General features: G+C 38.4%; 8 protein-coding genes across 9 annotated transcripts; 5 read left to right on the forward strand and 3 right to left on the reverse strand.

Annotated features, from left to right (window-relative positions):
• Positions 1-744: 744 nt before the first annotated feature.
• On the reverse strand, positions 745-2087 carry LOC106426322 (cytosolic sulfotransferase 15-like). Its single transcript, XM_013867051.3, has one exon. The coding sequence runs from the start codon at positions 2023-2025 to the stop codon at positions 943-945; it is 1083 nt and encodes a 360-aa protein (XP_013722505.1). The 5' UTR covers positions 2026-2087; the 3' UTR covers positions 745-942.
• Positions 2088-3251: 1164 nt separating this feature from the next.
• On the reverse strand, positions 3252-5484 carry LOC106412178 (aspartyl protease AED3-like). The gene is made up of 3 exons (XM_013853075.3): positions 4971-5484; positions 4006-4486; positions 3252-3833 (listed from the first exon to the last, which is right to left on the reverse strand). The coding sequence occupies exons 1-3, from the start codon at positions 5445-5447 to the stop codon at positions 3472-3474; spliced, it is 1320 nt and encodes a 439-aa protein (XP_013708529.1). The 5' UTR covers positions 5448-5484; the 3' UTR covers positions 3252-3471.
• A 424-nt stretch (positions 5485-5908) lies between these two features.
• On the forward strand, positions 5909-7956 carry LOC106426312 (40S ribosomal protein S4-1-like). The gene is made up of 5 exons (XM_013867034.3): positions 5909-6044; positions 6337-6414; positions 6504-6684; positions 6764-6861; positions 7349-7956. The coding sequence occupies exons 1-5, from the start codon at positions 6042-6044 to the stop codon at positions 7775-7777; spliced, it is 789 nt and encodes a 262-aa protein (XP_013722488.1). The 5' UTR covers positions 5909-6041; the 3' UTR covers positions 7778-7956.
• A 508-nt stretch (positions 7957-8464) lies between these two features.
• Positions 8465-9429, forward strand: LOC106426306 (PRA1 family protein B6-like). The gene has a single exon (XM_013867029.3). It carries the CDS (start codon positions 8599-8601, stop codon positions 9253-9255), a length of 657 nt encoding a protein of 218 aa, XP_013722483.1. The 5' UTR covers positions 8465-8598; the 3' UTR covers positions 9256-9429.
• On the reverse strand, positions 9389-11524 carry LOC106426305 (sorting nexin 2B-like). The gene is made up of 5 exons (XM_013867028.3): positions 10477-11524; positions 10199-10408; positions 9853-10113; positions 9681-9767; positions 9389-9602 (listed from the first exon to the last, which is right to left on the reverse strand). Exons 1-5 carry the CDS (start codon positions 11332-11334, stop codon positions 9522-9524), a joined length of 1497 nt encoding a protein of 498 aa, XP_013722482.1. The 5' UTR covers positions 11335-11524; the 3' UTR covers positions 9389-9521.
• Positions 11525-11821: 297 nt separating this feature from the next.
• On the forward strand, positions 11822-13047 carry LOC106426334 (probable ATP-dependent RNA helicase ddx56). The gene has a single exon (XM_013867062.3). The coding sequence runs from the start codon at positions 12430-12432 to the stop codon at positions 12904-12906; it is 477 nt and encodes a 158-aa protein (XP_013722516.1). The 5' UTR covers positions 11822-12429; the 3' UTR covers positions 12907-13047.
• A 104-nt stretch (positions 13048-13151) lies between these two features.
• On the forward strand, positions 13152-16276 carry LOC106426333. 2 transcript variants are annotated; one of them, XR_007321055.1, is made up of 14 exons: positions 13152-13415; positions 13487-13564; positions 13637-13802; positions 13877-13991; positions 14075-14122; positions 14354-14418; positions 14493-14553; positions 14650-14697; positions 14780-14827; positions 14915-14955; positions 15039-15144; positions 15230-15286; positions 15367-15689; positions 15803-16276. XR_007321055.1 is itself a non-coding variant. In XM_048751836.1 (13 exons), exons 1-13 carry the CDS (start codon positions 13247-13249, stop codon positions 15496-15498), a joined length of 1134 nt encoding a protein of 377 aa, XP_048607793.1. In that variant the 5' UTR covers positions 13152-13246; the 3' UTR covers positions 15499-16276. The 2 variants fall into 2 exon arrangements, 1 of the variants encoding a protein (XP_048607793.1); XM_048751836.1 differs by having other exon boundaries at positions 15367-16276.
• Positions 16277-16393: 117 nt separating this feature from the next.
• Positions 16394-17625, forward strand: BNAC03G02910D (embryo-specific protein ATS3B). Its single transcript, XM_022698545.2, has 3 exons — positions 16394-16779; positions 16863-16970; positions 17149-17625. Exons 1-3 carry the CDS (start codon positions 16630-16632, stop codon positions 17395-17397), a joined length of 507 nt encoding a protein of 168 aa, XP_022554266.1. The 5' UTR covers positions 16394-16629; the 3' UTR covers positions 17398-17625.
• Positions 17626-19723: the final 2098 nt, after the last annotated feature.

The following is a 19723-nucleotide window of genomic DNA, read 5'->3' on the forward strand; positions in this document are numbered from 1 at the left end:
GTTGTGATTGTCAACGATATTGCGCAAGACGAGTGGATGAACGACCACTTTTTCGATCGTACTTGCTGATTGCGTCGTCATTAGTAACTCGATTTCCCTGGGGAACTCTGCCCTACTTCTTCTATTCTCTCGTCTTTTAATCTCTCGCCGCACTTTAATACATTAATAGGCTTCCTATATCTTCTCATTCACTTTATATATTAAACCGACCAATTTAATAAAATCTAAAGGCCCATTCTTATATTTTCCTAATTGAGAACCAATTTTAGAGCTTAAATCTTATTATAGAATTTAGGAAAATTGCCAAAATAGAATGAAAATTCAACATCTTTGTCCTCTACATAGGGCTACAGAAAAAGTGAGTGTGATGATCTTGATCTTTGCCTACAATCTTGGTTGGGGATTTTCTGACATCTCATTATAAGTCTTGTAACAACAAACTTGAATTTTTACTTTGTTACATAGTTGACTGATGATACCCGCAAATGCTTCCGAGATACCTTTTACCGCCTTGCCAAGAACTCACATCACAAGTCTGAATCAGAGTTCCTTGAGGACAGAACCAGGTTAGCGATAACTTTTCTTCATTTATATTCTTAAAAACGGACTTGTCATCATCCATTTTTTTTTCAGTTGGTATAGAAATCAGAAGACTGCACTGGAAACAAACTCAATAGACAGAGCCGTCGCCAACCTCACATTCAACAAGATGGAATCCAACATGAGGAACATGCATCCACCAAAGATGAGATGAAATTTAATGCATATCAAATATTTTTTGGTGTATTTTACATAGACATATATTCATACATATTTATCAATACATTCAGTCACATACACACACACATGAACTATATAACACATACAAACAAATGAAAACATTATTGCAAATCACACTGATATATATTGAAACAAACATGAACACTTGGCCTCTTATTTTATTTAGCAGTACCTGAAAGTGAGACCAGAGTACCCACCTAACTTATCATCCACCAAGGCTGACAATCTCTCCACTTGTACAGGCGACAAATAGTTTCTCCAGTCACTAACCTCTCCTTTCCTAAACAAGTACCTATTCTCAAAGTTTTTGATCGATTTGTTCGACTTGTTCACCTCCAACTTCTTTAGACTCTCGAAGCTACACAGATCCGCTACCGCCTTTACAACACCCTTTCCTTCCTCTTCTTCCGTGAAAGAAACCCCCAAGAAACTTGCAAGCTTCTTCAAGTTAGTCTCAATATCTTCTTTCAGATCTTCGTACTTTAAGAACAAGACTTTCTCTGGTCTCTTCAAGCTCTCTCTCCAGTACCCCAGCATGTGTTCCCAAAACGGTCCGAACCCGATCACTCCCCTGCAATACAGATCAAACCCTTCTTCCAACGAGACTGGACTCACCGACTCCGACTTTATGCTGTTGCTGAAATGCCACGAGGAGATGAACGTGTCGAACGGGTTCCGACACAAGTACACAACCTTCACTCCCGGTTCCTCGATTGAGCCCTTGAGAGAACCGAAAGGGACGTGTGTTGCGAATGTTCTTGGACTAGCTAGACTGGAGAGATCAGGAACTTCTCCGTTGGCGTAAAGCTTGTACTCCAAGAAAGGTACGAGGTCATGAGGGTTTGATGTGAGGAGAGGGTGGTCAGAAACCGGATCAAACCGGTGTCGGTTAAGGAGGGTAAACGTTAGAGCTTTTAACCATGTTGTACCGGATTTTGGTATGGTAGCAAGGATAACATCTTTTGGAAGAGGCTTGAAATGTTTCTGGAAGGACATGATGGCATGAATCTCCTTGGCTTGGCACCAAAAGCCTTGGAACAGGTAAAGATGACGAGTTCTCCAACCTCTCTCCTTAGGAAGAGAGTCCAACATCTCTAAGAACTCGTAGCTTAGCCCTTCTTCTTCTTCTTCTTGGCGCTTCGGGTCTCGGCTTTTGCCTTCTTCCTTGAGGAGCTCGTGCTTGTGGCAAATGGATAAACTTGGGATCGCCATTATTGGAACACTCTTGATGCTTGAGGTCGCCATTGTAACGTGTTTGTTTTTTTGTTTTTTGAATCTTTTGTGTTCTGTTTGATATATTTTCGTATGTAAGTTTGCTGTTTATATAATAATAACGTGAATGCATGAAGAGATGTGTTGTGAAGAGAAGAGAGCTATGTCAGATTTTTTTACGCACGTTGGATATAAGTTTGGCCCACTCCATTTTTACACTTTATAATAAGAGTGATGTGTCATTTTATCTGTATTCTCGAAAGACAATTGTGTCGACATTGAACAGTTTATTTATCGACATTGGTATTGGATGCGTTGATGCACTAAGAAAGTGGAGCCTACGTAACTACGTTGCTTTCTTTATATCTTATGCTTTATCTATTGTATAAGTTGACAGCTAAAGACAAGTGAGTGACTTTAGACCTACTTTAATGGGGAATGATACATATCTGATATCTCTTTGATTATTAATTACTCTAAACCATATCCTTCTACGTTTTGTCTTTATGCACAACCTGATTTTTCTCCTTCGTGTTTATCAAGTATAATCAAAGAGATATGTATCCAGAAACATTCAGCTGCACTCTTTTTATTTCTTTGAGACTTCTTGTATTTACAAAGATGTGGGTCTTCTTAAATTGAAAGTTGTGTAGTGTTTGGTGGTAAAATGAAGAAGACGCAAGACTTTTACGTATATATAAGAGCATGTTTATCGCATGTTTCTTAGGTTAGAGTTTTTAAAGTAATATAAAACCATTTTTATTCCGGGTTATTAGGGGTTTCTTAACCTGGGGGTCTCACAAAAACCATAAAAACCGATCACAAAAGTAATGAAATAAGAACCGATTTTGGTTGAGTTTTTGCACTGTTTTGTTTGCAGGTTCTACCAACACGTGGCGGTCCGCGATTAGTTTGCTTTTTAATTATTATTTTTCAGACCAATATGTGAGGAGGAAAAGACTGAAGAGACGATGATGTGTTGTCTTGTGTGGTGGGCTTTTCAATCAGGCTACGCGTGTAAGTTTACAGCCATATATGCTAAACGTCGCCGTTGTAATGAACGTAACTGACATGCATGCATGCTTAAACTGATTAGCGTTTTGAAAAAAATGCAGCTAGCAATTTCTAACCAAGTTTATGTGTTGTATGTTACATAATGTTAAGCTTAATTGCATGTACTATAGTTTGAATGGTCTAATGTTATGATTTTAAAATTATTATAGTGCATTAGTAATGACCACCACCAACACATATAGTCCTTAGGTATAATATTTTATTCTATTAGTTTTGACCCGAATCTCCAGAGTTAAAACCACATAAGAAACGACTTGATAGGACAAATGCTATACGCCACCGCCCTCTAATAACAGAAATGAATAGTAGTGCAAGCAAACAGAACGTGAAGGACAAAACTGAAAAACACAAAAACAAACAAACAAGTCTCTGCACTTAAATAATTATACTGTCTCATTCAACTTTTTAAGAGCATACTTCACGTGCCAACCCGATCCGTCCATTGGGAACATCGATCAAGACACGGTGGTTCTGCTGCTGCATGCTTGCGATCACGTTCACCACTGAGTTTACGTTTTCCGGCGCCATGGCAATGGCTAGGCACGACGTGCTTCCGGCGGTGCTGTGTAACATCAGGTTATCCGCGGGCATCGTCATGTTCACTCCCTTGAACATAAATGTTATCGCCGGTACCGTGACTTGCCCCGAGTAGCACGTATCAAAACCTCCGAGTGACGTCACCACAGCGTTACGTGGCTTCACGCGCCTCCTGAACTCGTCCCTCACCGCCTCGTAAACCGACTTAGCCAACCGCGTGTACACAGTCCCTGCGCATCATAATATCACATAGTCGGTTAATAACATTGATTTTAGGTGAACTACATAGAGTCGATAAACCGGTACAAAAACTAAACCGAAATTGTAATTAAATCAAACAGAAAGTAGAACATTAAAATCTAACCGATATTAAACAGGTTTACAAAAAAAAAAATTTCGTACCGGAGTCAAAGATTGTTCCAGCGCCGGTGGTGGGATTAAAAGCAATAGCTTCCTGAGGTAAATCGACGACTTTATTACCAACACGTATCGCAAGGAGGTTGACGTAATACAATGAGGACCTTCTCGGGTTTCTCAGGAGGGGCGTGTACTTCAATCGCAGGGGCTGAGAAGTGGGACCGAGTCTCAGCGAACCAGAGAAGGCGAGGGACCTGAAACTCGGTAAACAGTACGAGAAGGTGGATTGGTAAAGTGACTGAGCTTGCGTCATGAGTGATAATGGGCCTCGTCCTAGGCCCAACAATCCTTGTGGCGGAGGGATTGTTCCTCCACCGGCGACCTTGTTGACGCATCCAAAGGTGAAGGCTTCGATCGGATCGGCGGCGAGGCGGATCGTGTCCTGAGAGAGGTTAGCGGCGATGGAAGAGCTTCCATAGGTGAGGTTGAAAGAGCACGCGCTTGATCCGCACGTGGGGTTGGGTACCTGCAAGACAAATGTTCACGTGAGTTAGTGAAGTGTGTCGGACTGAGTTGTGCAGTGTGTTCTGTAGTCCCGTGAATGATTATTTTGAAGTGGGGGTGGAATAATCAATTATTAACCACATGGGACCCCACTCTGTGAAAAACTTTTTCACAAAAATAATATTATATATACGTATAATTCATCAAATACAATCTAGATCTGATAAAGTGATATACTCCCTTGAAAACATTAGTTTGAATACAATTTTTTAATTGGGGAATATTCTCATGATCAGATCTTAAAAACGAAAACAAATTCAGGTTGCTAATATTAAAATGCGACTACATTATAGTATATGCATACATGAGCCAAAAATGTTAAAGTCGATGATGATTATCAATGAAGCTACGCAAGTGTGAAGAATAAAGTTGTAGTCAAAAACATTCCATGGAGCATATTTATTATAACTGTTGGTGTCAGGTGTGTAAGTACGAAATTATTATACCTGCTTACACTGGGGAGCGCTGCAACTGACGTTCTTATAAGTGGTGGATTTGGCTGGAGAAAAGGCGGTGGTTGAAGGACAGCCAACGCAGCCAGAGCAAGGTAACCAAGCCACGTCACTACTCGTGTCCATGGCCAGGAGTAGAGTCTGAGCCGGAGTTCCGATCTTAGCCTTGACAATGTACGTTGCGCTCTGCAGCATTTGACGCCCTGAGGCGACGGGAACCACAGATCTCCCGGCGACGAGGCTGGTCAAGTACTGTAGACGGGCCTGGTCTTGAGCCAGTGTCTTTAGTACACGCGCTTCCCATGAGAGTGGGGAGGAGGATTTGAAGGGCGAGCAAGGGCTGTCTATGTGGAAGATTTTTAGAGTAGAGCCTTGGTCTTGAGTGTTGGTTAGGTCACATGTTGGGTGGTTTAACCCCAATGCTAATGGGATGATGAAAAGAAGCTGGAGGAATATAACTAGAGTGGTCATTGTATTATATGTTTTGGGTTAGATGTGATATTAAATCGTTTGGCATGAGTGGGTATATATAGTAGTCTAAGCTGCAACATCTATCTTCCAGTAATGCAAAAGTTACTTGAGATTTCCACTATACTTTTGTAATTGATGGGCTGAGTAGTAAAATAATGAATACATTCTTCTCATGCAATTGATATTACAAATACATAGAAAATGTTTAATAAATGTTAAATAAATTTTCTGTTAAAGTATTGTAATACACTAAATGGGTTTATACAAAGATTGGACTAGTCACATGTGTGGTCCCAGTATTGGTGAAATGCTGCTTGTCACATGTGTGACCAGTGATTGAACGCCAGCTCAGCAACAACTCATGCTCTTAAGATCCGAACTGACCCCACAAGTCATTCTAGTAGGCTAGAATTGCTTTCAAAGAGATGTGTGTGTTTGCTCCTTTATTGGGCCTATACTAACTAAAAAGCCCAATATTTATATAACGTGAACAGCTCTAGGGTTTTAGTTTTATTTCCTTTTGATATATAAACGTAGAGGAAGTGCCGCCGCAAAAAATAATCACAAGTCCTCCGGCTCGCAGCACCTGCAAACATGGTTCGTCAAATGTTCTTCCTTTGCTCTCAGTTTGTGTTAATGCTGTCCCAACGTTTTCTGTATCTCTTGTGTGTTCGATGGTTGCTCATTTCTAGGTAGAAATGGATATTTTACTATGGTAGTTCAGTTTGTGTCTTAATGGCTTCTCTAGTTTGGTCGCTTAGAACATATGTTTTGTAACGTTTGACAAGTTGAGCTTATGTTGAATGTCATTTCGACGAGGCATTATCCAATGTGATAGTTCTGTCTCTTTGGCTTGTGTTTGTTTTGACCTTTTATGTTTTGAATGTAGGCAAGAGGATTGAAGAAGCATCTGAAGAGGCTCAATGCCCCCAAGCATTGGGATCTTGACAAACTTGGTGGTGCCTTCGTACGTTTTTCCTTAAATCTCAAAACTTGTGTTTCAATACCATTCATTACATACGCATTGTAACATGTCTAAAAAACTGTTTCTTGCAGGCTCCCAAGCCCTCTTCTGGACCCCACAAGTCTAGAGAATGCCTTCCTCTCGTCCTCATCATCAGGAACAAGTTGAAGTACGCTTTGACATACCGTGAAGTCATCTCCATCCTCATGCAAAGGCATATCCAAGTCGATGGTAAAGTCAGGACTGACAAGACTTACCCTGCCGGCTTCATGGGTACTGTCTCTTAAAACTCTCTCGTCACTTCATGTTTATAAAATGATCATTAGACTAAGTTTCATTTTGATCTTAATAGATGTCGTCTCTATCCCCAAGACGAATGAGAACTTCCGTCTTCTGTATGACACCAAGGGACGTTTCCGTCTCCACTCCATCAGAGACGAGGAAGCTAAGGTATGCAACACTGACTATATGAGTTTTGATTGAGATCTAAAGAATAATGTGTGCATTGGTTTGTTTTTAAATAATGTAAATTTATGTATTTATACACATATTAAAAACCTTAAAAAATGTTGGTAATAAATATATAGTTTTTGTACTTACCAAATTCTTATAATTTAAATCACTAGTATTTCAAAAATTACAATTTTTTTTTTTTTTTAAACATGGGACCTAAGAATATCTAACCAAATAAAAACAAAAAAAAATTCTCTGTTTCAAAATAAATAGATATTTTAAAGAGATTTTAATGTTTTAAAATACATTATGTTTTGATAATTTTATATCAATTTTAGTTTTATTGAGTTATGTGACTAATGATCTTTTATAATTTTTTTTTGATGATTGGTTGAATCAAATTCAGTTTATATTTTTAGTGCTATATTTTAGAAAAAAACCAATAGGAATTAGGAGAATAATGTGACTTAATTGTACCTTGCAGTTCAAGCTTTGCAAGGTTAGGACGATCCAGCTAGGGCAAAAGGGAATCCCTTACCTCAACACATACGATGGTCGCACCATCCGTTACCCCGACCCGCTCATCAAACCAAACGACACCATCAAGCTCGACCTCGAGGAGAACAAGGTCGTGGACTTCATCAAGTTCGACGTCGGCAACGTTGTGATGGTGACTGGAGGGAGAAACAGAGGGCGTGTGGGTGTGATTAAGAACCGTGAGAAGCATAAGGGAAGCTTTGAGACGATTCACATCCAAGACTCGACGGGGCATGAGTTTGCCACGAGGTTGGGGAATGTGTTTACCTTGGGGAAAGGGACGAAGCCGTGGGTGTCTCTACCCAAGGGAAAAGGTATTAAGCTTACCATCATTGAGGAAGCTAGGAAGAGGCTCTCTGCTCAACAAGCTGCTTAAAAAAAATTATTACCAAAGGCTGTTTGGTTTTTTACTCTTGTGTCTTAGACTCGCTACTTGTCTGTGTTTTGAGGTTTTTTTCTCTTTCATGTTACTTGCTTGCAAAACTCTATTACAAGACAGTTAAAGATTCCAGTAGAGTGTTTTGTATTGAAATTTTAGTAATTTTACTCTTTAAATCTGTTGACTTAATATTAAAACCATAACGAGATTGGAAAGTCAACGAATCTGTAGTCTCGTCCATATTGTAAGGAGCGGATTGATTTTTCCTTCGTTACCATCCAAACATCTCCTCTCTTGTTCCTATCTTCTCTAAGATCAATTTTGCAATTAGCTTCTGGTTTATAACTTCAGACATTCTTGTTTCAACTATCTCATTTTCAGACAGTAAGCTCCAGCCTTTAGGCCCTTTACCCCAACTTGATGCACCCAAATCTGAATCCACCGGTAAAAAGGCTTCTAAAGATGGATACAACCCAAGGCTTGTCAAGGAAAGCGAAAACCCTAGGAGTTACTTCAGATGCACGCAACCAAAATTGCTAATTTTTATTGTAAAGTTTTAAGGTTACTAGTAAGAAACAGAGACGTCGAAAGTGAAAAATGTGTAATGATGTAATAAACACACAAAGGCATACATACAAGGAGAGCCATCATTGTTCATTTATTTAAAAAGAAAGAAGTTAAAAGCACATGCTAGTAGCCGACACTATGAAGTAAAGTCCAGCGAACGTGAAAGCCTATCACTTTTTTTGAGATCTCTCTCTCTCTCTTTATGTATATTCTTCACTCTGACTTTGTCTGAAAACTAGATCTGTCTCTCAATGGCTTCTCCTCTTCTCCCAACTTCAACCTCTCCTGATCACCTCCCAACAGGTGGTAATGATCCACAGTTGCTTAGCTCTCTACGCGTCCTCTTTTCCCGCGTTCGAACCTCCGTCCGCCACGCTACATCCGACGCTCGTCCCTGGACCGAGCTCATCGACCGGTCAGCGTTCTCACGTCCACCATCTCTCTCAGAAGCAGCGTCGCGAGTAAGAAAGAACTTCTCCTATTTCAAATCCAACTACATAACCTTAGTAGCAATCTTGCTCGCGGCCTCTCTCCTCTCTCACCCTTTCGCGCTCTTCCTCCTCGCGTCCCTCGCCGCTTCTTGGCTTTTCCTCTACGTGTTCCGCCCCTCGGATCAGCCGCTGGTCATCGGAGGACGCACGTTCTCCGACCTGGAGACGCTGGGGATGCTCTGTCTTTGCACCGTGGTGGTGATGTTCATGACGAGCGTCGGTTCGCTCTTGATGTCCACGCTGGCTCTTGGGATGATGGCTGTGGCCGTGCACGGCGCGTTTCGTGCGCCTGAAGATTTGTTTCTTGAGGAGCAAGAAACCATTGGATCTGGTCTTTTTAACTTCTTTAACCAAAATGCTACAAACGCAGCAGCTGCTGCTATTGCCACATCCGCCATGTCACGCGTTCGAGCGTAAGCTTCCGACAAAATTTGATAAAAATTATTCATATATTTGTATACTATTGAATTTATTCACTCCTTTCGTTTTTGTTACTCATAATATTTCAGTTTTTGTTAATTTATTCCTCAACTATATGTGGATTTGGATGTAATAAAATCTTCTAAACTTGAGTATTAACTATTTTTTGTTTTTGTTGTTTCTTTTACACCAAAGTGAAACTGAGTAAAGCACAAAACCATGAGTAAAGAATAAGAATAAGAAAATTACACGCTGCTCTCTTGTTAAGAGCTCTCTCTATTGTATTGACTAGTCTCCTCTGCAACCTTTGCCCACACATTGGCCATCTTTTCTGCATATCCAACCTGCAAGAGATCATACACCAACAATTATCACACACTCACTCATCTAATCAAGACCTCACTCATCTAATAACAATGTACCTGGTTGACAACAAAGCCCTTCATCATACTCAAGAAGTCTGCACGCCTTTCTCTGTCTAGCCTTTCAACCTCGCTCCTGTTATTTTCCTGACATGATAATACATATTCATATAAGACTTCAAATCGGCATATAACATTTGTTATGTATATGGGTATTGACTGAAACCACCACCTTGATCCGCTCATAGTCCCTGATGGCTACATTCTTGGCGTCTTCAGTGGCTTTGATGGTTTCTTTTAACTCTTCTATCTTCTTAATCCTTGACTTGTCGCCTCCAAATACCTTTGACGACGCAGCTTCTAGCTTCTCTGCTCTTCCTTCAAGTGAAGAAACCTCAGATAGAAGCGTCTGGACTGTCAGTAAAGCACTAGATCTATCCGCAAATGCGCCCTGGACAGCCATCATTACGCCAAGGTAATCGTGAAGTGTGTCCTGACATCAAACAACACTTCCTTAATGAAAACCAAAGCCTTTCCCAAACGAGAGCGGAATAAACTCTTCATATCTACAACATTACCAAATGCTTGACCGTCTGTGAGTTCAGCTCTCTGTAAAACCTGCTAGCTTTTACAGCCGCAGTAGCTAAGTTCTTCATATCATTGGCACGAACTCGTTGAGAATTGAAGACAGCTTCCTCGTTCTCGAACTTCGTCAGCTTAATGAACGCTAATCCCAACTCCCCCATCGTCTCCCCCATGTCTTGCTGTGCCTTGACTAGCGTTTCAGCCTATAGAAATATAAAAACTACTGAGCTAAGTGATAATACATAATAGCATAAATGAAGTTAACAAGTACCTGCTGTGAGGCATTAATGATCTCTTTCTCAAGATCATGCATCTTCTCCTTCCTCTCCAAAAACTCTTTATCTTCCTCCACAACAGCTGGTTTAGCTCCACCCCAGTCATTAGAAACCGACTGTCTAAGCTCCTTAAACAACCTAAACAAATCTCTACCGCTTCTAGCCGGCTGAGCCACCTCAACCACAGAGACACCACCATCCAACACCCTAGACGCCACATCTGTTCCCACCTTCAAGTGGTTTAACTTCCCTTCAACTTGAAGAAACACTTTCAGCTCATCACTACTCCTAATCACAGGATGTGAAGCAAGCCTGCGCAAGTACTTCTCCAAAGCAACTCTCCTCTGCTCAACAAACTCTTGCCTTTGCATCACTTGGCTCTCCACCACGCTCTTATCCGGCCTCGGCGGAATACAAAATCCCTTATAAGACTCAGCTAACCTATCCCCCAATGCAACAACGTCTCTAAACCGTCTCCTCACGGTAAAGTCGGAACCTTTATACTCAGGGAGATTCGTTCTTGTTGTAATCAGGTAGGTGACGTAAGTGCTTCCTCCGGAAAGCATGGAGCTTGCTGTTTCCTGCTCCTTCTGGGGGCTGGAGACAGTGATCTTGATGTAATCGGAGGAGCTGGAGGAAGACCGAGATCTAGAGAGTGTGTCTGAGGAATCATCTGAGGCGTTGTTGTTGTCATCGAAAGGGCTGAAGATAACGTCGGCGTAAGACGGAGGCTCGATGTAAGAGGTGCCGCCGTTTGGAGGAGGCAAGGCGGAGAGTGGATCGGAATCTGCCGGAGTTACGATAATCGGCGGCGGAGAGAGATGGGAGTCTTCGTCGTTCTCTGAGCCCATCATTTTTGGTGTGAGTGATGAATCTAATTTTAGTAAGAATCGGAGAGAGGAAACTGAGATTCCGATGCTGATAAAGCTGATACGGCGGTCGTGAACCGCGATTAGAAGCCGGAGAGGCTAAGTCGCGGCGATGGTGGTGGTGACGGAGGAGACTGGATTGATTACTGTCGTGAAGTCCCCGTCAATGAACCAAATTGGGGAAGATGAGATGAGATTCGGGTCATGTTGAATACTTTAGATGGGCTTTGACCCGACTCGGCCTTATATGTACGGCCCAATTATACAGCTAATTCTCTAACGTGATCAATTATACCCCCGCAGCCAAACGAGATGCATGGATTTCACTTGGTTCTTTCTTCCAAAGTCCTCTAACCAAGAAGCTATTTTTGTGTGGTGTGTGCTACAAAAAAAATATATTTTATAAAATGTTGTGAAGTGTAAGAAATATATAGTTACGTCTATATAAAATTATTAAGTAGTTTATCGACATTTCATTGAAATTACTACGATGTTTCTTTGACGGATAAATTATCCAAATTTCAAAAAAGTCTATTATCATTGACCTTATGATGAGCTCCATCATCCATTTCATTGAAATTACTACGATGTTTCTTTCATGGATAAATTATCCAAATTTCGAAAAAGTCTTATTATTGACATTATGATGAGCTCCACCATCCATGTGAGTTGACACACTTACATTAGTGGTGAGGTGCAATGCGCAGAGAGCCTTTCCGTTTATTTTATTTGTTTAAATGAACAGTTGCCAAGCAACTTCACTTCACCACACAAACATTATTTAACAAGTTTGGACCCATTGCATTGGGTCTTTAAATAATATATTTAAGAAAGCCCAAGTCTAAAACAATCTTTTATGATATCTACAAAGCTTTCTATCTACACCTCATTACCCACAAAACTTCTCAACTCATGACAAGGAGCTTCTCTCACACACTTTTGCCCCTTTTTATAAAGCGCGCCAAAAACCTCTGTTCTATTCTATCACACCAAACCTGAATTAACTACCAAAGACTCTTCTTCTCCCCCCTCACTGCTCATAATATTCCTTTTCCTTTGTCTTCTTATTAGGCTGCAAAGATGTTGGACATAGCGTATGAATTGGTGGGACAAGCCACGTCGAACTCGCTTCTTATGTTCTGTTTCTGCAACCTCATCATAGTAATAATCATCACTGGATCATCAAAACCCGGGTCTACGGATTCTCAAGATTACTCATTTACTAACCCTGTGAGCTTCAACAACCTTTCTTCTGAAGATCATGATTGTTGTGGTGACAATGATGATCATGAAGAGATGATTGTCATTGATGTTCAAGACGAGTCTCTGACCGATCCCTCCAGCATTCCAGACGAATTTGAGGACAAAGAAAGCTGCCAATGTTGTCATGATGATGATGAGGAGGACGACGAGGATGATGATGATGAGAGTAATGAGGAAGATGTTGAAGAGGAAGAAGAAGACGATGAGTTAAGAAAAAGAGCAGAAGAGTTTATAGCAAAAGTCAACAATGAATGGAAGCATGAGAAGCTTAGAGCTTTGAACTTAGTTTATTGATTTTGATAAAAAAATTAAACCGTTAGACATACTTTTTTTTTTTTACCTTTGTGTAACTTTGTACCATAGTTTTTTTTCTAAGGTTAAATAAAGTGTGACATACTTTATTTCCATTTAATCCTAAGATTTTCATACAAACAGTAATAAGTTTAACCTCTGTAATTAGCCAACGGCCTTCGTTTAAACACCATTATTTTGTAACCACGCCATACAGGTATGCGCCGTTGCCTTCTTTTTCTTGTTCCTACAAATTTTCTAGAGACAGAGAGAATAAAATGATTATGATCTTGGTTCTGTTCTTATTGATTTAAATCTCCACATTTTTTCTTCATACAATACAATGATGGATCCGGATATGTTTGCAGAAGATCCCTCCTTTGTTGAGGAATTCGACATAGATTTCGAATTCGACGCTCCAAGATTCTATGATTTCTCCAAACCGGAACTCGATTCAGAAACAGAGGAAACAGAGCTTTGGTTTGAATCAGCTGGAAACTATCCTCCTTCACGTAAGATCTTTTGATAATTTTGAAGCTTTTTTTTTTTGTTTCCTGACAATGATTATGCCTTTTTCTCTCAGAATTTAGTTTAAATCTGAGCTGTATATTCGACGATAAGCATCTAAAGATCCCTAAACCCGTCTCGGATAAATACAACGGTATTATATGAAAATTCCTCTGTTTTATGCTCTGTTTTTCTTGCGACTCAAGGCTTTGTTTATGGTAATTAGGGTTCATTTATTACAACCAAACTGCTAAAAATGTTCCCAAGTCGACGCAAAAGTCTAAAATAAAACCTTTCTTACGAAAGAACTCGACTTTGACGAGACCCACTGCTTCTTTATTGGCGAGACAGAACAAACCTCTTGACATTTACTCTGTTCAGCTTCTCACAAGGTACTATAACATGTTTCCTCTTGATCAGTCTTATTTTGTTCCCTAGATTCTATCTAGTTTAAAATGTTTTGTAGATGTCAGAGATCATTAGGGAAGCTCGAAAGCAAGATCTCCCCCTCTATCTTATTATCAATGCCTCAAACACAAGATACCAAAAGGCAAAAACTTGAGTCTGGCTTCTTGCGCAAGGTCTTTTTATACTCACTGCTCTCTCATCTTAAACCCATTTTTTTTGTTTTTGGGACTAATCTTGCTCGCCTTTGTGTAATTAGATATCAAGGTTGGAGCAAACTCCCTTTGTACATAAGGTTCCAAAGAAGGTAATGCACTTAAGGTTATAAACTCGTGAATTTTGAAAATTTTGAGATTCCATTGTTATTGGTTCTTGGATTTCAAAAATCTTATGAGAATCCATTGTTATTGGTTTCACAATCCACATAACTTTTAAAATCTATCAACTTTTAAAATTCACAAACTCTACACAAATTCGTCTCCCAATAACCCCTTTTTATAGTATCATCTTCTTTTATTTAATATATTTGTATCTACAGGTATCAAAAGTAACTGTTCCAAAGGAACCTAACCTTAAGACTGCCCAAAGAGCTACAAAACTGCGGTAAGGACTTCCTTGAAAATTTTTGGTTCCTCAAATGGTATGCTTACTAGTTCTCTGCTGTGAATTTCTTTCAGGTTTAAGGCTAGTTCAGCACCTGAGCAAGTTGAGAGATTTAGCTCTACAATGAATAAAACAGTAAGTGTGTGCTTCTTGTTTGTTTGTTTCTTTCCCTGCAAGAAACTCTCTAGTATAGCAACTACAAATCTTTGTTGTGTCTGAATCCATTTTCAGGCTCAAGAAAGTTCTTTGACATCTTTGCATCGCTCTCAAGATTTTCATGTATGAATCTTCTAAAGGACATTTTGTAACTCTTAATCACACCACAATCTCACCAGCAGTATATTTATTTTTTGTTTTGTAGGAATTTCATCTAAGGACATCTCTTAGAGCCAAGGAACGCTCTTCTAATGTAAGTCTCAAAACTCGCTACACAAAGTTTGTATGTTGTTTGTTGATCTCTCATCTCTCCGGATATAATGATAATTCTCCATTGCAGGCTAAAAATGCACCCACGGATGATCGTACTCACTCCCTAACGTTAGCCCATGGTCTTTTATCTATTTGCATTAACTCATACTGGAATCAAGACTTCTCTGAATATTCTTTCACATCTTGTGCAGGTCAAAGTCCGTTGTGCCTAGAAAGGGTAGGAGAGTGAAGGAATCTCACAGCTCAAAGACAAATATTCAAGTTTATGAATCAAAGATTAGCCATCTAGAATCAAAGGTGATGCAGGTTTCATCTCCCAACAAGAACTATAATCCATGAAAACATAGAACAACATAAACTCATGAAGCTTTTATTCTTATAGGCATCAAAAAAATTTGGTGAAGCAATGGAAATTAAACATGAAAACAAGTTTCTGAGGGTAAGTCACTGATACTGTATATGTTGGTTCTTGAAACTGAAACTATTACATCGTCATTATGGACCATGTGATATATGTAGATGGAGAACCACCGTTGTTTTAGTTCACTGAAGGAATTTGAAGCTCCAAAGGTCACGAACTCCCAAGATGAACATTTTATTGAATCTCTCAGAAAAGTAAGTGAGCATTTTATCATATTCAGCTTGTATTAAATTTGTGTTTTCTTATGAAATTAACAATATTACCTTTTTCCTACAGCTATGTCTCACTTCCGATACTGATTTAGTTGCTCCTTGTATCTCATCTACATAGAGAATTTTCAAGATATTATTTTGCTTGTACAAATTAGACATGGCTATGAAGAGATTTGAGAGTTTTAATGCGCGGGAGGGATCATGCACAGGTATTTGAAACCTAGTGCCTTGCTCTGTCTCATCATTTACTTGTTATATTTGGACCAAACAACACATCTCCATCAAATCATATTTCTTAAACGAGTTTGAATTTTTGTTGCAGGACATTCATCAGGAAGTGCCCAATCGCTCCTTGAGTTTCACAGTTCTCTTAAAGCATATTATATATGTGCTCTTATTAGATGGTAGAAGTTTCATAAATTTGCAATGCTTGTGTTTGATCATCAATGAATAATGTACAAAATTTATACATTGTGATAGAAGCAGAGTCCTTAATGGATGTGTGTGCTTTAAAGAGGAGACTGAAATACTTTTATCAGTGTTGCGAAAAAAAAAGACTTTTATCTAACTCGTGAAATGGGTTGTTCTGGAAAGACATTTTCCACAATTTTGACAATGAACCTCCAAACATATCTGGTTTCTTACGTTAAACATAAATTGACCTAACTTAATTATTTCGTACTGTTATTGAAATGTTCTTGAGAATTAAAATAAATCATGCATGGAGTTTGTTTGGTAGTAGTAGGTGGAGCTCATGGGAAAAGTGGCGCCACGTAACTGACTCATGTTGCTATTTTTCTGCTTCACTTGTTTTCTCTCCCCTTAATACAAATTTGTTTTCTTTTGAATCCTTACACTAGAATCAGCACCAAACATATTAAAACACCTTCACGGATACGTTGTGAACTGTATATTCTTATTGAAATATTTATTATTTATTAGTTTTGAACGGGGTATTAATTGTATTCATATTAGTTTTTCATCATTATATTTGACCTAACTCGGTTAATCCCGGAGAGAAAAACTTGTGATTTAATTTGTTTTTGTAAAACATAAATGTGTTTGTGACATGTGGCTTATTTCATTGATGCAAGGTTTGACACGTTGAGTTCTTTGCTATTTATCTTCCTTGGTATCCCGCAGGCAGTAATGTCAAGAAGTTCAAGAATGGCGTCTTTGCAACTCCTCACACTCCTCTTTTTCTTCTTCTTCTTCTTCTTCTTCTTCTTCACTGTTTCAAAATCCATCGATGTCTCGAAGCCTCATGCAGCAGAATCACTTGATATCAATCTCATTCAGGTTTTTTATTTAATTCTTTCTGATTTTTTTTTTCTTTTTTCTGAGCCGTCTGATATTGTTTGTATTTTTCACCGAGGATGCAGAATTTCGGAAGCTGTAGGTACACGGTGATCATCAGGACGAGTTGTTCCTCACCTAGGTACACGAGAGACCAGATCAGCCTCTCTTTCGGGGATGGCTACAGAAACCAGGTTAAGATTATCCTGGCCAAAGTACTAGACCACTCTGGTGTAACCGGAATGTTTCCATGTTTTTATTTTTGAGGAACTTCATGATTTAGAGTCCCATTTACAACTTGTTGTAACATAGTATACACGTTTCAGAATAGATAAAAGTTTGTATGCATGTTCTCTCGTTTTTCTTGACCAGGTATACGCACCTAGGCTTGACGACCCAGGGTCGAGAGCATTTGAGCGATGTTCATCAGATACATATGAGATAAATGGACCATGTGTACGCCAGATCTGCTATGTATATGTTCACAGGTCTGGTCCAGATGGTTGGGTTCCAGAGAGTGTTCAAATATTCAGTCATAGCTCCAAAGCAGTCACTTTCACTTTCAACACGCATGTCCCTGAAAGCATATGGTTTGGTCATAATTACTGCAACACCATCTAACCCTACCTTCCGGTCTCATCAAACTCCTAATACTCGAAAGGCTTGCTACGTTGCTTAAATGTCTCTCTTATGTAAATTAAATGTCTAGTATCAAACCATTTTTGGTTTGTTCTGCTTCTTCTTCTCGTATGTTTTTACTGGTGAGTGAGACTTCTATGTTAATATTAAATATGGATAGCTCTTTATACATTGGACTCTTGGTTTGTGTAAATATGATTTGGTTTGTTACTCTTCATCTTGCTGGGCTACATACAGGGGCGGATCTACCCTATACAGCATGGGGGCAGCTGCCCCCAGTAAAATCTACAATTAAATTAAATTACATAGAGATTATGTAAGATTCTGTAGTTTAGTTGGTTAAAAACCTTCCTATGCCCCTACTAAACCCAGGTTCAAATCCCTCCCCGCTAAAAGAACACTCAAGGCAGATCTTGGGAGCCTCTGATTAAGTTACAAACCAGACATAGTATTGTGAAGCCCTTCTTAATCCCAAAGATTATGTGTGTAAATTATTCACATGAAAGACCAAGAAAAAAAAGGGTATAGAAACTAGGGAAATTAGGCCAAGTAGTTTGCTACAAGTTAACAACGATCCAAAGTCCAAACTAAATATAGCAAATGGAATTATTCCCATGAATTAAAATCAGTTTTTATCCTTTTGAAATTCAAGCAATCCAAACCTCACCTATCTATAGAATCCAATGGACCGAGATTCAAGAAAGCATTTTAAATAAATATTGTAAGAACCCTTTCCTCGACGTAATCTCTGGCCATTACAGTTTAGTTTTTCGTTGAAGACAAAGACAATGGAAAAGACAAAACGACCCAAGGTATAAACAATCATCCCTTACGTAAGCAAAAAGTTAACTGAAGGAAAAATAATATAAATCTTTATAAATTAAAACACATAATATTTCGACATAACTGTCTTTTAGGGGATTAAAAAATCGAGTCTTTTATCATATAATACTACTTCATTATCAGCTTTTTCTTTTCTTTTTGGCTATTGTACTACTACAATTACCCCCAGAAATTAAATAATTGTGTGTGGCATAATGTATCCTTGGCATATAAATAGATATATACGGGAAAATGTGTTTTGGAATGTAGCTTTTAAGTTTCAGATTTTTGTACTATCTTCTTCGAAAAAATACAAAAATACTTTTTATGGAAGAAATCTCAAATGATATAATATAGCACATTCTGACATCTATCATGAAAATGTAATCTCACAAATAGATATTTGTTTTTCTCAGAGAAAAAAATGACAATTCTTTTGAGAGAAATGCATTGGATAGTGAAAGAGCAACATGTTATCTACTGGTGCATGTTACTTCACTTGCTGGACCATACTTTTATTTGCAAGCTTACGAATGCGTTTGTATTGGAGATCTTTTTATTGTATCATAAATGCGATAAGTGGGGGAAAAAACCAAGAAAGGCTCAATACGGTGTCGTATAGGGCCTGATTCACCTAATGATGGTTATTTTTTTTAAAGAAATTGCACCTTGTACACAAAACTTTCTCCCTAATTAGGTAAATACCCTAAATTCCAGAAGATATTGCTTTGATTGCTAGACACCAAAATTTTAGATTGCTAATATTCATGTTTTTTTGTATTAGAACCATTTGACTCTATTTTTTATTTACCTATTTATTTATACATACATGTAATAAAAATATAAAGCAAATTTTCACGCTAATGTGGTTTTCTCCTTTCTAATAAGATAGTTCTTTTTAGAATTTTTTTGGTTAGATTCTTTTTTAGAATTTGGTTCTTAGTCTTCATTTTTCTTCAACAAATTTGGTTTAGTCTTGGGTTAGTATTTTTGGTAATATCATAACAAATTTACATAGTTTTACAATTTATATATAATAGCAGAATAATAAAATATTTACTTCTGTATTTATATTCCTTTTGCTATAAATAAGTAAGGCTTTACATGAGAATTTCCGTAATTCTATTTCAAATTAATAAAATAGACGACATAGGAAATCAGAATAATAGAAAAATATATTTGCGTAAACATTCGAAATTTACAAGTATTGCTATCAACCTAGCAAAACTTAGGCCTATAATCTAATAGGTTTGCAACTTTGATCCATTTGTTGGATATATAAATTTTCGTGTGCACAAAAAATACAATTTTTAGTTCACTGGAGTTACGCTATACACATTATCAGAGGACAATTGTAGACCCTTTCTATAAAAAACATCAGCCAATTTGTAGACCTATCTTATCTTTACATATATATTTCTTATCATAATAGATTCTATTTCGAATAAAATAAAAGAAGATGACAAAAGCAAGTACATTGTCTTTT

This window comes from Brassica napus, chromosome C3 (assembly GCF_020379485.1).
Source record: "Brassica napus cultivar Da-Ae chromosome C3, Da-Ae, whole genome shotgun sequence".
Taxonomy (NCBI): Eukaryota; Viridiplantae; Streptophyta; class Magnoliopsida; order Brassicales; family Brassicaceae; genus Brassica; species Brassica napus.

Coding starts and splice junctions, on each gene's coding strand:
- LOC106426322 (XM_013867051.3), bottom strand. CDS start 2,025: ATGGCGACCTCAAGCATCAAGAGTGTTCCAATAATGGCGATCCCAAGT.
- LOC106412178 (XM_013853075.3), bottom strand. CDS start 5,447: ATGACCACTCTAGTTATATTCCTCCAGCTTCTTTTCATCATCCCATTA. Junction 4,487..4,970: donor GCGCTCCCCAGTGTAAGCAG/GTATAATAATTT, acceptor TTTGTCTTGCAG/GTACCCAACCCCACGTGCGG. Junction 3,834..4,005: donor TGGAACAATCTTTGACTCCG/GTACGAAATTTT, acceptor TATGATGCGCAG/GGACTGTGTACACGCGGTTG.
- LOC106426312 (XM_013867034.3), top strand. Junction 6,415..6,503: donor ACAAACTTGGTGGTGCCTTC/GTACGTTTTTCC, acceptor TGTTTCTTGCAG/GCTCCCAAGCCCTCTTCTGG. Junction 6,862..7,348: donor TCAGAGACGAGGAAGCTAAG/GTATGCAACACT, acceptor TGTACCTTGCAG/TTCAAGCTTTGCAAGGTTAG.
- LOC106426306 (XM_013867029.3), top strand. CDS start 8,599: ATGGCTTCTCCTCTTCTCCCAACTTCAACCTCTCCTGATCACCTCCCA.
- LOC106426305 (XM_013867028.3), bottom strand. CDS start 11,334: ATGATGGGCTCAGAGAACGACGAAGACTCCCATCTCTCTCCGCCGCCG. Junction 10,409..10,476: donor TCATTAATGCCTCACAGCAG/GTACTTGTTAAC, acceptor ATATTTCTATAG/GCTGAAACGCTAGTCAAGGC. Junction 9,603..9,680: donor AGGGCTTTGTTGTCAACCAG/GTACATTGTTAT, acceptor GATCTCTTGCAG/GTTGGATATGCAGAAAAGAT.
- LOC106426334 (XM_013867062.3), top strand. CDS start 12,430: ATGTTGGACATAGCGTATGAATTGGTGGGACAAGCCACGTCGAACTCG.
- LOC106426333 (XM_048751836.1), top strand. CDS start 13,247: ATGATGGATCCGGATATGTTTGCAGAAGATCCCTCCTTTGTTGAGGAA. Junction 14,554..14,649: donor GCTCTACAATGAATAAAACA/GTAAGTGTGTGC, acceptor ATCCATTTTCAG/GCTCAAGAAAGTTCTTTGAC. Junction 14,956..15,038: donor GATCGTACTCACTCCCTAAC/GTTAGCCCATGG, acceptor CATCTTGTGCAG/GTCAAAGTCCGTTGTGCCTA.
- BNAC03G02910D (XM_022698545.2), top strand. CDS start 16,630: ATGTCAAGAAGTTCAAGAATGGCGTCTTTGCAACTCCTCACACTCCTC. Junction 16,780..16,862: donor TTGATATCAATCTCATTCAG/GTTTTTTATTTA, acceptor CCGAGGATGCAG/AATTTCGGAAGCTGTAGGTA. Junction 16,971..17,148: donor GGGATGGCTACAGAAACCAG/GTTAAGATTATC, acceptor TTTCTTGACCAG/GTATACGCACCTAGGCTTGA.